This window comes from Malaclemys terrapin, chromosome 5, assembly GCF_027887155.1.
Source record: "Malaclemys terrapin pileata isolate rMalTer1 chromosome 5, rMalTer1.hap1, whole genome shotgun sequence".
NCBI classification, from domain to species: Eukaryota; Metazoa; Chordata; order Testudines; family Emydidae; genus Malaclemys; species Malaclemys terrapin.
The window spans coordinates 103,469,415-103,486,858 of NC_071509.1; the positions used below are offsets into that span (position 1 = coordinate 103,469,415).

Consider the following 17,444-nt stretch of genomic DNA (forward strand, 5'->3'; position numbering starts at 1 on the left):
TTCTGTCTGTGATTTAGATTTTAAAGTTTTATAAGGGATTTTAGTGTAGATGTTTAATCAAAACAACAAATACAAAAAATATTTTTTCACAGAACGTTTGATTTCTTCCCATCTTGATTTGACTATACTGGGAGCAGAGGGCGCTCAACATCTCACAAACTCAGGCTATGTCTACACAACAGAGATGATATCAGCACAGCTCTGCCAGCATAGCTCTGCCAGCACAGTCCCACCAGCATAGTCCTTAGAGCAGACACAGCCTACACCAACAGAATGAGTTTCTCTGTCAGTGTAAAAATGCCACCTCCCCAAATGACATTAGCTACATCGATGAAAGCACTCTTCGGTCGACATAGCTGCATCTACACCAGGGGTTTCGTTGCCATAACTGTGTTGGTCAGGGGTGTTTTTTTTCACATATAGCTATGCCGATATAACATTTCAAGCCTCAGGCCTCTAGCGGGTAATGACTAAAATTTTGTATTTCCTTTTGCTTAAGCACAACTTCATACTTACGTTGTAAAAGCAGAGTTTACTTTAGCTCCAAGGTAGTAGGAGTAGAGTATGAACATCCCAATCATAAATGCAAAAAATACCATAATAAAAAGGACCATAAACTTAAAAATGTCCTTTACAGTCCTTCCAAGGGAAATCTGCAAGGGCCCAAAGCTCTCATTTGCAGGCAGGATATATGCAATCCGAGAGAAGCTAAGCACAACAGCTATTGCATAGAGACCTTCAGATATTATCTGTGGATCAGATGGGAGCCATTTGTCTCTGGCTGGAACACATGAAATAAAAGGGTAAATAATTGAGTTTCTTACTTATCACCATGTTTAGAAAAATATAGCTATAGATTGGGAATTGTCATGCACATATCTGTATCTAGTAAGGACAAACATTTGTGGAGTCTAATAGCTGATGTTGTATTACAATTAGTTTTTAAGTTATAAATGAAGAATTTGAAATGTATACTTTTTCAGTGGAAGTTATAATGTAAAGAGACATGAGGATCTCTTCTAATAGTGTGTGTATTTACCTCTCTATTGGTAGTTAAGCATGAAAATTAATATGAGGATATACCCTACCATAGTATGAATTTTTTATATTATTACATATAACAATTATAGATTCTATAATAATTAAAATCACTACTAATATTTGCATGTTTCTGTGCATGATAAAATTTTCCAAAATAAAATTAAAACATAATAGTATTCTTATATGTACCTAATCTTTATTTCTCTTTATTTAATTTGTTTAGGTATCTATAACAGCTAAATAGGACCACTAATCATTATTCAGTCTTTCCTGAGTCTGGACGCTATGTCCCAGTCCATTTTTGTTGAACAACAATAATTATTTTGTATTTAAATTGTATCAATGACTAAAGACCGCTGCTTTAATAAGATATAACCACACATATGTTCTATAAAAAAGTTATTTTGTAGGTTAAAAATCATAAAATATCCATAAAAGAGTAATAATGACATCATAAATAAGGACAGTAAAATAAATATTTAATACAAAAACTTTTTAGAGAAAAATTAACAGTGAATTATGTGGAAATAAATACAATATTAGCTTTTTTTCAGTAACGTGTTAATATCAGGTCAATATCCAGAAGGCAGCCTCTAAGCATGCCTACCAGATCAGGCTCCACAGAAGAGATAGGTGAGGGAGTTTTTTGCATGTCCACCAACAGAAATATAGGCACCTACAGGGTTAGCTGGCAGCTGAGCAGAGGGTTTTGAGGATCTAAATTTTGGACTTAGGTACCTAAAGTGGCAGTAAGGCACCTAAATCTCTTGTTGAATCTAGCCCTAGGGGTCAAATTTAGCTCTGGCATAAGCAACTGCATGGACTTCATGGTTATGCCCAGTTAAACCTGAGCTGAATTTGGCCCTATTTTGTTTAGTATTAGTATGCCAATACATTATTTGTTAAACTGATGGTCACAACAAATACTGTTTAAAAAGCATAAAAAATAAAAACAAATGGGCAGAAACCTTAAGGTAAATATTATGAAATCAAATAGTTGTAAAGGGTTTCTATTTATGCCTAACAATCCTAACACTGTCCCTTTATATGAGTGTCCACTAGTTTACTACTTGAAAGTAACATTCAAACTCACCGTAAGTAAAATACTCTATTTCGGGTGGAAGTGTGACTACGGAGAGGTCACTCTCCTCAATGTAGTTGTCCACATATTGCTGTGCTTTGGTGGCCTGCAGAAATGCTAGGAGCCTGGCTGTGAAAGCAGCTATGAAAATGGACAACATCCCAAAATCCAGAACATTCCACAGCTGCAAAATATATTCCCTGGGTCCTTCTAGCCAGAGCTCTTTGCATTCTGACCACATCATACCTGCAACAAGAAAGGAATAGAGCCCGTTTGGTCACAACTGAGAATCATTTAACTTTCCCTCCCATAAAATCGGGATTCACCAGGAAGGCACTGAAGTACACATTTTCAGTATTACAGGATTGCTACCTATATCAACTTTCCTGGGGCTGTCTTTAGGGCCAAAGCTCAGTCATCATACATTGCGGCTGCTACATTGTAATATAATGACTTCACAGTGCAAACATCATGACCTCTCAATGTGATGTTTTTGTTGCAGAAGGATATCTTTTAAAAGTGGAAGGATAACCCTACCAGTGCTCCTCCCCCATTTCACTTAATAACATACATAAAATCTCAAACAGGCTGGCAGATGATCAGGCAATGGAAAAAAAAGTCTAGTAACAAAAACTGAGTCATTAGCCCTTTGACACTGAAAGAAGCTGTGATTTCCTCCAGTGCTAAGTAAGCACTAATTAGCTAATGCATTAACATCGAGCCATGGAAACACCTGACCTTCTGGCATATACAACGGCATAGACTTTGTGATCTTGTTTAAAATAACCAGTTTATGTTGTCAAGTATCAGAGGGGTAGCCATATCAGAGGGGTTTACAGTCTGGATCTGTAAAAAGCAACAGAGAGTCCTGTGGCACCTTTAAGACTAACAGATGTATTGGAGCATAAGCTTTCGTGGGTGAATACTCACTTCGTCAGACACATGCGTCTACATTCGTCATGCGTCTGACGAAGTGGGTATTCACCCACGAAAGCTTATGCTCCAATACAACTGTTAGTCTTAAAGGTGCCACAGGACTCTCTGTTGCAGTTTATGTTATTACACTATCGTATCAGTGATATTACACCAGTCCTATTACATTCTGAAAGCTATGATATTATTGATATGATATTACACCAAACCTGGGTTTCTGCCACAAATGCCAGGATTTCTGAACATTGTAGTAGTATCATTGTGAGTCATTGAATTTTTCATTTATTATACAGTGATACAATCTTCCTCCTCTGAAGAACACAGCTGGCCATTTTACTCTCGCAAATATGTGGAAAATTACTCATTTTACAATGTTAAATAAAATTGTTCATTACACTGAACATAAGAAGACATGTTGATGATGTTCACTTAACTGAGACAGCTCTTACTGAAAGCAGAAGAAACTAGAAACGTGCTTTTCCTACCCATGGCAGTTTTGTACACCAGGGGCTGCATGAAGGGCAGTGTGGATCTGCTTATGCCAATTGTTGGCGCTGGAAGTTTTCCTCTGGGAGCCACTGTAGCCCCTGAATACCACTGGAGCCATATACACGGCTGCATTGGGGGGGTCAGCATTTGGGCCTCGCATTTTTCTTTTAAAATGTCTATCTACACAATACATCTGTCATGGAATTGGAGTGAAGCAGTAATATTCTATACTTACCAAGCACCCACACCATGATCAGCATCTCTGTCCAAGTGAACTGGGTAGTTTTCACCCTAAAGATCTGTTTAGGGTAATCAGTAACAGTGACATTTGGGAGGGTTGTGATGCCTTCAAATCTGTCTGAGGCATTGAACACCAGTAGGCCCAAGAAAATAATGAAGGATGCTGCATGTGCCACAAATTTCATAAATGGACTGCGGAGAATTTTTCCAAGCTGTGAAGGCAAAACAAAACCAGTCCCTCATTTTTAAAAAAGATACATCATTTCCCTTGCATGATACAGCTCAGAAGCATAAAGAGGCACTTACAGATAATGGTGGACTAGAATTAAAGTACCCACTATTGCTTAGGGATACCCTTTAAGTGCACTGAACAGTCATGCAATGGTATCATTCCTGACAGTAGTCTCAAGAAGGCAACCCATACAGGATGATGTTCTGTCAGTCAGCATTTTTGATGCTCCATAATCACATAGAAGACAATGTCTGCAGAGTATCCTCTCTGGAATTACATCCACACCATGTCAGCATTCACTACTTTCAGAGAGGACCTGATCTAATGCCCATGGAAGCCAATGGAGAGGTGGATCAGGCCCAGGGAAAAGTGGATAACAAAATATCTTCTCTACCAACAGGGAAGATATTCAAAGTTTTCAGGGCATTATTAGTTTACCTATGATAATTAGCTGTATCGAGTTCAGCAAATCAGAACATCAAAGCATTATTTATATCATGCCTGAGGAAAAGTAGACTCTTCTCTGGATGATGTATTCAGAGCATAAAATATCCCCCAGATCAAGACTTTTTAAAAGAATAATTGAAAAAATTTACACAGCAACAAAGTAAAGTAAAACGAGTTCAGAAATATTAACATGTTTAAATGAATTCATCTGGATTAAAAGAGCACTCTGTGGGCTAGAGAGTGGCTCTATTAATGTTGCTGCATTTGGGGTGGGTGGAGGTGCATTACAACAGTGGCAGTGGCCAGCAGCAGTCTTCCTGCAGAAGATAGAGGAAGCAGCACACTTCAGGGAAGCTGAAGGGAAAGCACTCTGGAGCTGCATTTGCTACCTCCTGTACAAAGAGGGAGCATGTGATCCCATTTGCACTAGCCCGGTGCCACAAGCCAGTGTGGTAAGGGGCAGGGCCATTGCTCACCTTTTCTGGAGGGATTCTACTGCTAACCTCGGGGGGGGGGGTTCTTGTACCTCTGTTGGTGCTGTGACTCCCCAGTTTATGCTCTCAATGAGTGCCAGTGAAAGGGTTCTTGGGGGATGGGCATTCTTTCCCCCTAACCTCCTGTAATGCACCCACAAAAGAGCAATCAAATTCTGGCCCAAAGACTTCGGGTAACTATGGACCAGTGTGTCATTTAGATGTTGGCCTAAAGTGGAGACTGTGCAGAGATGCAACCACCCCACACCATTGGGAAATCCAGGAGGGACTGCATTTTAGGAAATACAGTTTCTACCAGTTTCCTCTCCCAGCTTCCTTCCAACCCCTTTTGGAGTGAATAGCACCCTTGGGGATATATGCACGGAGCAGTCTCTGAAGACCCCTGCACGTAAGGACTACTGTTACCCCGTCCTTTCATGAGATATTGCAGGGTTAGTGGTGGTCAGAACTTCTTGCCTCAACCCCTGCACCGTCTCTCAAAGATGCAGGAATTATCTGGCTCCCCAAATATAGCAAGGGAGTAATACTAAGTTAGTTCAAACATATCAGTTGTATTCATAGGGACCATTGTGATCATGTGCTCTAACCCCTTGTATAACACAGGCCACTAAACTCCCCAAAATAATTCCTAGAGCATAGCTTTTAGAAAAACATCCAATCTTAATTTAAAAATTGTAGTGTTAGAGAATCTACCATGACCCTTGGTAAATTGTTCCAATGGTTAATTACCCTCACTGTTAAAAATTTACACCTTATTTCCAGCCTGAATTTGTCTTCAACTTCCAGCCATTGGATTGTGTTATACCTTTCTCTAATAGATTAAAGAATCCATTATCAAATATTTGTTCCTCATATAGGTTCATATAGACTGTAATCAAGTCCCCCCCTCAACCTTCTTTTTCTTAAGATAAATAAATTGAGCTCCTTGAGTCTGCCACTGTAAGGCATGTTTTCTAATCCTTTAATGATTCTCTTGTGGCTCTTCTCTGAACCCTCTCCAATTTTTCAATAACATTCCAGAACTGTGTGCACCAGAACTGGACACAGTATTACAGCAGCAATCACACCAGTGCCAAATACAGAGGAAAAATAACCTCTCTACTTCTACTTGAGATTCCCATTTATGCATCCAAGGATCACATGAACTTTTTTGGCTATACCGTTGTACTGGGAGCTCACGTTCATCTGAGTATCCACCACAACCCTCAAATCCTTTTCAGATTCATTGCTTCCTAGAATTGAGTTCCCCATCCTGTAAGTATGGCCTACAGTCTTTGTTCCCAAATGTATATATTTTCATTTAACCCCATTAAAATGCATGTGTCCTTACACCTACCTTACCAAGTGATACAAATCGCTCTATATCAGTGACCTATCTTCATTATTTATCACTCCCCCAATTTTTGTGTCATCTGTAAACTTGATCAGTGATTATTTTCTGTTTTCTTTTGGGTCATTTATAAAAATGTTGAATAGCATAGGGCCAAGAATGGTATTAATTATGACATAAGACAAAATATTATGTGAGATTTTAAAACCTCATCTGAAGTTCTGTACTAACAGCAATATCCTTTCACAAGAAAGCCAGTGAATTTAGTGAGTGAGGAGTCTAAAGTAGTTTCCCTATCTCATGGTTTTCCTGGACCTGAAGTCAGGGGTCAGATTCAGTGAGCTGAGCAGTAAAGTATGCACTAATTTGACATTCACTAGTTATACAAAGGACTTTAATAGCCCCTGTTTGTACCTGACCTTTATAAAGCATTTTTAAATTACAGTATTAAGCAGTTGATCTGTACGCCCAATACTTTGATTTCACATGAGCATTCAAAAACGGCCAAGTGTTTCTGTCAGTGGGAATTAAAGCTCCTGGAGAAATGTCATTTTTTCCATATCAGACATTAAAAAAAACTGATCATGAGTTTACATGACATCAGTCTACCATGCAGCTATAAGGGTTACCTTTACAACAGCTCATCAAGGGAAGTGACATTTCAGAAGATAATCTGAGTAACAATTATGCTATTTCATAAAGATTAATCTTTAAAATAAACAAATAAATAAATGACCAGGGAAAGAAAACATCAGTTTCCTTTTAAAATGTATGGGGTGCGCAGAATCTTATCACCTCTTAAAGGTGAACTGCAAAGCAAAATATAAACTCAAATGGAACACAGATTTCTGTGCTGGATACCCCATCTGAACGAGCTTGTGGGGAAGGGCCAGGAAGACATTACGCAAAGAAGTAAGTTCTAAATAAACTTTAAAAAAACCTTCTCTCTGTGAAATCCTCTTTTGTTCTTCCTGGTTTACTGAAGATATATCAGAATACATCATTTGGTTGACATCACACATATCATGGAATGAATGGATTTCAGTGAGACTGCTGGTATTTGTGTTGTGACATCATCTGTGAACCTAGAAACACCAGGATGATTTCACCGGGGAAAATATAAATGTGAAATGATTTGTTAAAAATGTTGTTCTCTTCTGAATGCCCCCACAGTGTGGTTAGAAAACTGTGCTTCATTTAAATTTTGCTTTGCAATTCACCTTTATAAGCAATCTGACCTAACAGTTTAGCAACAACAAGTATTTCATTTAGGGCTCAATCCTGTACCATTGAAGTCAATGGTAGTTTTGCTATAGAATTATATGAGAGCAGAATCAGATCCCTGAGATGCCAGCTGAGAGGAACTGATATAGAGCTTTTTGGGCCACTGTAGGAAGTGGTCATTAGCAAAAAGTACATAGTACTTGTACAAGTTCAAGTGCATAGCTGGTATCATGGAGAGAATCTAACCCAAAATATTAAAACAAACATAAATATCATGGAGTCTGAGAGAGCTTATTACATATCTTAGTTCTCAAACACAATTTACTTGCACATAGAATAACATTTCCTCCTCATACTTGATCAATCTTATCCCCTCTTTAAAATAAGAGAATTTGGTTCAAGGCTGCGATTTCTAAAAAATCTGAATAATCAGTTAAAATTCAGGTGATACAAAACTAGGAGTGCAAGATTACATTGAAGATGACAGTAACTGAAAAGGAACATCTGGACCAGTACAAGGTGTTTAATATGTAATTTATAAAAAATCTGTACCCTGCTACATGGTGCAATCCAGTAACCAATGGCAAGAAGTGGAAGGCCCAATGCAACAACCAGCACAACGAGACACTTGATAGCTATGGTCTGTTCCCGTAATCCTGACAGATTTTCATACCAGATAGTCAATAGCTGTTGCTGACAGTTTGGATGGGCCACAAACTGTAGATAAAAAGAAAGAAAATTAAGGTTCAATACAATTTATAATAAGAATTATATAAACATTACATGCAGGATTAGCAAATACATAAATAAATAACAAGTATTAATTTAGATCTTTAAAAGCATGTTCTTTTTGTCCTTTCCTAACATTTTGGTTAATTTATAAATAAACAAAAAAGAGAAGGAATAGAAACTGAAGTGATGATCTGAATTAATGAGCCAAATTCTGCATTGGATGCACATGTGGGCAGCGCTCATTAAATTTAACAAAAGCCTCACATCTGAGACCAAGTTTGGCTCTACAGATTATGGGCTAGCTCCTTCGGAGCTGAGTGCTCTCATGCATTTTCACAAATTGCTCAGCCCCAGCAGACCAAAATTGTTCCAATCTATATGAAGTGTTTCTATGGATCCCAGAACTTTCAGATCTGAATCTAACTCACCTGTAACCCTGCCCCCTGCCACTCCCACACACAAAGAATCTAATTTCTTTTTGAAAACCTAATTACTTTTTGAAAGCATTAAGCACCTCTTTCACTAAATATCCCATTTTAAGTTTAAAATGGACTAAAACAAGAAATATAAATCAGCAAGATTATAATATAAGGTTTGGAACACTCCTACTGAGCAGCAGAAGCTATATTGTAATGTGTATTGTAGTGGCACTGTGTAATTATATTAGTCTCAACAAGGCATGATACCACTACTCATCTGACTTCTTGACAATATGGAAAGCAATCACAGGACTTTTCTAACAAAACATCCCAATGGAATGGAATTCTATGGAAAACGAACAAAAATTGCCACGATGTCATACAAGGAAATTCCATTTTGGGAATCTAGTGAAAAGCCACTCTCGTGGTCCATAATGTTACCAGAACTCTCCGTTTACTGTGTTACATGCTTTGTTATAAATTATTCTAAACATTTAATATAGATATCACAATCTATTATCATGTTTCCTCTGTTCTTACAGAAATTCATGACCTCAACAATATCTTAGCTGAAAGATACTATTAAATGGCGTAGTTTGATGGTCTTCCAAAAATGATTCTTTCTCTTGTATTATTTTAAAAATCAAAAGGTTCTTGAACATAGAGATTGTTACCACTATGCAGTTTTATGCTATAATTACATTTATTTATTAATTTACTAGTTTTACTGAGCTGTTATCATAACAACACCTTACAGAGGCTCAAATGAGATCTGAGAGGTGTATGTTTTAACTAAAAATACTAAAATCTGTTCTGTTTAGTTACAGTAGATCATTTGATTTTGAGCAAATCTCTTATATGGGAGGTTTACTTTATTTTTGTCCAGTGCACATTATTTTTATTTGTTCATTTAGATTGCAGTAGTGCTCAAAAACCCCAATCGGAATTGGGACACCATAGTGTTACATGTTGGACAAACACATAAGGAGACATAGTCCCTGCCATAAAAGATCTCAGGTCAACATTTTAAAACTTGAGTGCTTAAAGTTATGCACCTAAATCCATATTTAAGCATTTAAATAAGAATGGCCTGATTTTCAGAGGTGCTGAGTATACACTGCTCTCATTAACTCTAAATCTTTAAAATCAGGCTACTTATTTAGGTGCCTGAATAATGAATTAACATGCCTAACTTCCAGACACTCAAATGTGTACATTTGGGATGGGATTTGCAAATCTTTCTGTGCTGGCCTAACTCCGATTGAGGTGAATAGTAAAACTCCCACGCCATTTCTAAGTGCTTTTGAAAATTCCACCCTTACGCTTTAGAATCTAAAAAGGCAAAAACTAGACAAAAGGTGAGGCAAAGATGTATAGCATACAAGTGAAGCGATCAGTGTCCTACAACAGACAGAAACAGACAGACAGAGAAATGCTATCAAGTTGAGTGTAGGAACTTGCTTCTCCCAGTTAGCTATTAATTATCACTGTTATTAATAAATACAACATTAGCACTGGGTTGCTTGTCAGATGCTATCATTCATGCAAGGTTTACTGTCTTGTAGTTTCCACAGCCTTTTTTTCCGTCTGTCAGAAAGTTTAATGGAAATAATACATGAAAGCTTTAGATCCAAAAATGAGACATCCTATGGGATCTATTTCCTGTTAATGTACAGAGATCTTTCTTCTTTCAGGCACATTATATTTATCTGCAACAAGTAGATGCATGCACACATTACTTTCATTAGCATCAGTAAGAGATTCACATATACATAGAGAAGGGTATATTCACCAAAACGTAATTCTATATTGACAAGCTGTGACTAACTCTGCGTGGAGTACTGTACTTAATTCCATTTTAATATTTATTACAAATAAACACTGATATAAGAAATAGAAAATGTAGTGTAAAAGAAAGACACTTGCATTTGTTTTGATAACTTTTAAGCTTTAGTCTATTAAAATCAGTTTTGTTTTGATTTTGTTTAAAAGTGAGTTTGTTTAGCACTGTTTTTTAAACCTTGACTTTGTGTTTCTATATTATTGTGAAGATGTACAGTAAGACTGCCATGTAGTGCAAGAGTGGTGTGAAGTTGTGCACAAGACTAAGCAGGGTGAGCACAAAAATAATAGCATCCTCATTGCTCTAAAACTGATTCCTTTTCTAGTTCTGGGCAAGTCTGACTTTTAACCTCAGTTTCTCCATTTGTAAAATGAAGATAATAAATAGCATTTATCTGAGACAGACTGTCTCACATGGTGTTGTGAAGATTCAATTAATGTTTGCCATGCACTTTAAAGATGAGAAGTACTATTCAAGAGCAAAGTATGCTTACTTTGTAATATTTATAAAGTAGTTAAATTGGCCAATACTTGTGTAACAAAGTAAGAATATTTTTAAATATTTTTATGAATCCTTTGTTTGCCTCAATTTTCCCCATACTTTACATTGCTACCCAGTTGGGAGAAAAGGATTAAGTTTGATCTCAGGGCGGACTAAGAGACATAGGTGTGTTACCTCCCTGTCTGGGTGCAATGAATAGAGTCATTAAGAAACTGGCCAAAACCATCCCAGCTCAATAAGGGGTCTAAAGAGACAATGCAAGCTCCAATGACTCCTGGATTGACACTCTCAAGAGGGAAGCTGAGCAGAGACCCCCAACTTGAAAACAAAGGACTGGGATGTGTGAGGTAGGAGAGCATAAGTGTGGTCACTGGAAGAAACTTGAGCTCTCTCGCACATGGGGACTGATTAAAGAGGAAGTCAGAAAGACAGAGCCTGAAAATGTAGTTCACTACAGATTGGCTGGTGAATTATGGCTTGACCAGAATGGACTATGCTTTAACCTTCATTTCTCTATGCTAACCTAAGGACTTCCTATGCTGTGTTCCACCTCATTAATAAATCCTACTCTGTTTTGAAAATGCTGTTTGGATGTCATTACAATACTGGCTGGGGTGCACTAGTCCCTGAAGAGTGTACAAGTCTCTATCAGGAGTCTCTCTCAGTTGGACTCACTGGGTAGAGCTTAGCGTGTGAAGCAGGGGTGCTGGAGCCCAGTAGCTCTCCCTAGGAAGTGGCGAGGCTGTATGGCCTACCCTGAAAGAAGAGTAAGACCCCTGGGGAGTCAGGCACACATTTGGTTCCTCCAGAAGACTGTGCAAAAGCTGGGGCATAGCACAGATCCTGCCTATCTGTGATAGCTTGCCACTAAATTAGAAAATTATAGGAGTCTTCACAATTTTTTTAAATTGTTCTGATAACAACATACAGTACTCCTGTACACACGCTAGCTAATTCTCTATGTAGCTTAGACAGATTGTTTCAGACTGCATTTTGCGGTTTGAACTGAGTTCCTCAAACTAAATCAATATAATGTAAGCATTGTACATCTACGTTACTACTTCTTCTTTACATCTTCATTCTCTGTTGAGATCATAAGGTACCATTCATTGTTGCTTGCCAACTCTCTTGCAAGCTAACTTCCACTTAATGTCAAATATAATTTAAAAATGCTTATAGTAAAATAGGGCAGGCTTCTTAACAAAAATTAAATCAAGAGGCAGGTAATGAAGACAAGGAAATCTTTCATCTCTTAGGGAGAAAAATGTTAATTTGATGCAGTGGCTTTAAACAGGGAAGTGATCTTCACCTTTTAATCCACTTTGCTAGAAAGAAAATTCTCTAAATATGCTGGTGTGTGACTCATGTGCCAACTAAATCACATAGTAAAGCATTTTCTGCTTACAATGGAATGGCAGATCAAGAGCTAAAAGTCATTAAGAGCTTAATGTACATCTGGTCTCTTAACTAACCGTCACCACTTAGAAAAGTGAGGGTCATCCTGAGTTAATTAGCAACCTTGCCCATTTTGAAAAAATACACACACATATTATTTTATTTGGAATTTGGCTTGTTTTGAGTTCTAGTTTTCTTGTGCTCTTTCCTTTTGCAAGAATAAGCCCCACTCTTTGCACAGATAGGTCCACTGTTCACCAGCAGGGGCACCCAGCAGGAAGCAGCAGGTTCATCTTGAGCAGCAGAGAAAGACTGAAGTCAACAGGTTACTTCTAGTTCCAAAACTGTATTTAAGCCAGCCCTAAAAAATCTTGGGGAAAGGGGAAGTAATACCTGCCTCACCCCAAATATCTGGGGGACTGGGAAGAAACAGCCCCTCTACTCCAATAGTTATTATGCTCGGGAGGTACAGGGGTCCTGGTCCTGGAGAGTGAAGTCCCCCAGTGCAAGCACACTTCTAATACGCATCCACAGACAAGTCTTGCCACCCAGTAGGCTTGTTGCTAATGGTCTAGTAGCATTTTGATTTGACATTAAGAGGAAAACTGCCCATGTTCTCTATTTCTTCACTGACATGAGAGAGGACCAAGTGGGGAAGAGAGTATTGTCAACTGTTATGCAAGTTCCCTTCAGGAAACAGATCAAAGAGCTGCCAAGAGGAGATTAGAGGTGAATTTAACCATTGACAACTGCATTATCTCCCCTTTATTCTATTTTATGTAGGTTTTTAAACCATATTCATTACCATAGTATCTGACCACTTTCCAGTAGTGCATTAAGCAACATGACTACACATCTGTCATTTGTTGTTTATTTTCTCATCCTCTCCCGGGGAAAGCGTGTACAGTGGAGTGTCTTGTTCATGTAGGATTTTAGAGAATTTTGGTTTTGTTATAAATATACATGTTGCTACATATTTATGTCAAAGAAGGCAAGGTCAAAAAATGTGCCTTGCACTTGAAATGGAAGGTGGTAAGGTTTGTGATGGCCCTTAGATCTTGGGGGAGTTCACTCCACATCTCAGGGGGACCTCTAAATAAAGCTCTGGCTCCCACACAGACAACTCTTACTGGAGAAGGCTTCGTTGTGCTAGCGGAGCGTTGTAATTGACCACAGTCTTCATCCTGGCGCTTTAGGTGGTCTTTTAAACATCCTGGGCCCAGATCATAGAGCACCTTGAAGATAAGGATCCCTCACCAAATCTTGTCACTTCTCCTATAACGGCTCTGAAACCCACTGGATCCACTACCAAAATTTTAATTCATGCTTTGGTCATTTCTAACCTCACCACTGCAATCTCTTCTTTGGCTTCCATCTTCTCAGCTTTCCCCCCTACAATCTCTTCAGTATGCTACAGCTCAAACTCTCTTCCAACCACATCACCCCTTCCACTGGTGATTTCTGCATTTCTGCTATCTCACATTCTCACACCCGCATCCACCTCATCTTTCATTACATTTATCTATTTTAGGGCCCAATCCCACTCCCATTAGGGTGACCGTCCCGATTTTGAGCTGTTTGTCCCGCATCCCGACCGATCTCTGGTCGGGATGCAATTTTTGTCCCAATATTTTGTGCCGCCGGGATCACTCGGCTTTTTTTTTTTTTGCCCCCCTTGGTGTCCCGATATTTTCTTCATCTCATCTGGTCACCCTAACTCCCATTAAACTCTGAATAGGCACAGAGGCCAGATCTGATAAGCCAATTTTATATAGCTGTTTTTGACTTTCACATCTTGTAGATAGTTAACAGAGAACCACTATTCAGTTTTCATTTAGTTTACCGACTATGAAAATTCAGGTAACAATGCAAATTGTAATACATATCTATTTTTCTGTATGAGTAGATGTAATTATAGAATTACATCATTCATTTTTAACATTCCCATGAATTGTGTTAAGTCCCTGTAATGATGCATCTGCCCCACACTGGCAGAAAAGAGGTTAAAAGCTACCCTAGGGAGGCTGTGTAGGAGACAGCTAATCACAGAAGGGCTTATAGGAGCAGCCAATCAGGGTCGGGCTGGCCCATATAAGAAGAGCTGCAGAACTGAGCAGGGGCAGTCACTCCCTGGAGCTTGAGAAGGGAGGAAGATTGGCTGCTTTGTAGGTGGAGGGCAGCAAGCACCCTGGACAGAGCAGTACTGCAGCCAGAGATCTGCAGACTGAGGCCCTGATGCAAGGTGCTGGAGCCACTGAAGGAAGTGGCTAGACCATGGACTGCAGTTTGCCACTGAGGGGAGTGGCTGGACAGTACTCTGGCCAAACTCCCATTGATTTCAGTTGAACATTCCTGTAGTGGGTTTTGCCTAAATAAGAACTGCAGGATTTGGCCTATTGAGAGCAACTTCTGTGAGATTGTTTGCAGTTTAAATACAGAGATAGCTAGCACACAATAAGGAAGGACAAGCAGCATGGCAGCAACTCCTTAGCATGGTGAGCCAGTCTAGTTATGCTAAAGAGTTTCTCCTGGCTTTTACTTCCTTTGGACATATGCTGTTTGAGAGGCTGCAGTTTTATCTTGATCATTAGCCTCAAAATCATACCCTGTTTCTGGAGCAGGGCTATGTTTTTTTTATGCAGTGCATAGGATAGTAAGTGTAGGCACTCTATTGGACAGTCAGAGTTATGAGCTGCATTTCCCACACAATGCGCTTCTGAGGACATTAGCTTTTAACTCTTTTTTTAAAAAAGAGGCTTTTTTTCTCATTAATTATCACATGGAGCTGCAATCCTAGCAATGCTTGGCTGTACTTTTGTCTCGCAGAAGTTCACTTTTCTTTTGTAGATGAACTCAGAAGTCCAGACAGAAATATGGGAGGCTAAGGACTATGGGTGAAATTTTCAGGCGTGCCTCACTTATGCATTTTTCAAAATGTTACCCCACTTCCTTGTGTGAAGCCAAGGCCTGTTTAACACAAAGTTGAGGGTATGAGGGCAAAGGTCCTTTTGCAACCCCCCAAACCCAAATCTGCTCTGCAATTTGACGGCTGTTACAACTTGCACCAGCTGCCAATGGCCCCAAGAGGCTATTACAGCACCAAGGGGCCCTCCCAGGGTAGAGATTCCCTGGCCATGCCCCCTTTCTCCTTATCATGCTCTCTGTCCTGGCCATCTGTTGGGAGTGGCATAGGCATAACTACGGTGACTTTACCCCATCTGAGGATCTCCATAACCAGCACAGATTCTCTGGGGTCACCATGGTCACCAATTCACTGGGTTTAGGTCCTGTTGTGCCAGTGGAATGGCCCAAGATTAGGACCTAAAACCTTTAATTTATCTACAGAACAGGTACAGTGTGTGCACCAGAAACATGCACTCCGTGACACCCTCTTAATGTGCTCCTCAACTCGATGTGAGGAGACTGAATGGACATTGAGACTGAGAAATCTTCTTTCTCTCTCTCTCTCTCTGCTGAGAATGCAAAGAAAAATACCATAGTGATGGTGATTTTTTGCAGTGAAGATGCTTGTCTACTGGGACTTGATTACAAAGACAGCTCATTTAACAAAGCATTGAAAAGACAGCAGATGGTAAAGAACTTTCAGGGTATGTCTTCACTACCGGCTGGATCGGTGGGCAGCAATCGATCCCCGAGTGCTCTCCCGTCGGCTCCTGTACTCCAGCTCAGCGAGAGGCACAGGCAGAGTTGACGGGGGAGCGGCAGCAGTCGACTCACCATAGTGAAGTAAGTAGATATAAGTACATCGACTTCAGCTACGTTATTCATGTAACTGAAGTTGCGTAACTTAGATCAATCCCCCCCCCCACAGTGTAGACCAGGGCTGAGTCTCTACCAATCCCTTCTAGGCTTTTAGACCATGTTCATATTGGCTAGCTTTGAACCACTGATCTAGCGAGAGGTTCCTGTTCCCATCATTAAACATGTGTCAAGAATTGTGAAGTTTGCGAAGAATTATATTGGTTTTCCCCAATTTTGAAGTATGACAGGTTGTGCAAACACCAGCCTGGAAAGAAAGGGATTAAGCAGCTGCTCTGGCCCCAGGTGCCCACCGCACCCTATCTGCAAAGCACACACAGCTTGGAGGAGGAGATCAAAAGGGGAACAGGCCAGCTTAGTAGAGGAGCAGACAGTGAAGGGAACTGACTACAGTCTGAGCTCTTGGGAAGGAGCAGTGGGAGAGGTCCTGTTGCCCGAGGCTCTGGTTGCAGAGACAATACCAGAGCCACAAGGGAGAGACTTGCAACACTCAGAAGATCTGAGACTTTACCTTTGATGTCAGTTATTTACTGTTTATTATTTTACCTGTTGGGAAAGAGGGGACTGGTAAGAAAGTGATCCAGGGCGGCAGCAGTACAGCTCTTTTGGGCACAGGACTTAGAAAGGGCAGGCCCTGGTTCCCCTACCACCAAGAGGGCAGAAGGCATAAACCCTACCCCTAACAGGGAGAACCTGGGCAAGGGAAGATCCTAAAGGCCTATCACCTAACCAACAGGACAACCCCATTAGGGCTCTTTATATAACTGCAAAAGGGGTGGACAGAAAGGTGTGACCTAGGCAGAGGGTTGGAGTACAAGGAGAGCAGACCACCACAGGGCTGGAGTAGCTGACATCAGGGGCGGTGCCAGAGAAGAAGTAGCCTTGCTACACCTGTGCCCAACCAGAAAAGGACACCTGTGGTGAGCAACTTCCTTCACTTGAAGATTTTACACTTTTACAAAACTGTATGATGATTACTCATGTATTTCACCCTGTTGGAAAAGCTTATAACCATAGCTAGTGGAAAAGTGGGTAAATAAAGTGAAAAATGGGAATTTTGAAAAGTTGGGAATTCCCATATTTTTGTGGGGATTTAAAAAAAAATTAAATGGGAAATCATAACATTGTGAAAATAGCAGTATTTTTGTTATGGTAATTTTATCCTGCCTCTGCACACAACCATCAGCATAAGTCATCCAATAAATAAAATATAGCTGTCGCTATATTTCTTCTGTATGTGCTGCTAAAATTTCTTTACATGAT

The 17,444-nt window shown here is 39.7% G+C and overlaps 1 protein-coding gene across 1 annotated transcript in view; it reads right to left on the reverse strand.

Moving 5' to 3' along the window:
* Positions 1–17,444, reverse strand: part of TRPC3 (transient receptor potential cation channel subfamily C member 3) — a 61,873-nt gene that overhangs the window by 15,276 nt on the left and 29,153 nt on the right. Inside the window, exons 4-7 of the mRNA XM_054028908.1 lie at positions 8,064–8,228; positions 3,780–3,996; positions 2,135–2,368; positions 517–781 (exon numbers count right to left, since the gene is read on the reverse strand). Coding sequence (XP_053884883.1) covers positions 517–781; positions 2,135–2,368; positions 3,780–3,996; positions 8,064–8,228 — 881 coding nt within the window. The remainder of the gene's footprint in view (positions 1–516; positions 782–2,134; positions 2,369–3,779; positions 3,997–8,063; positions 8,229–17,444) is intronic.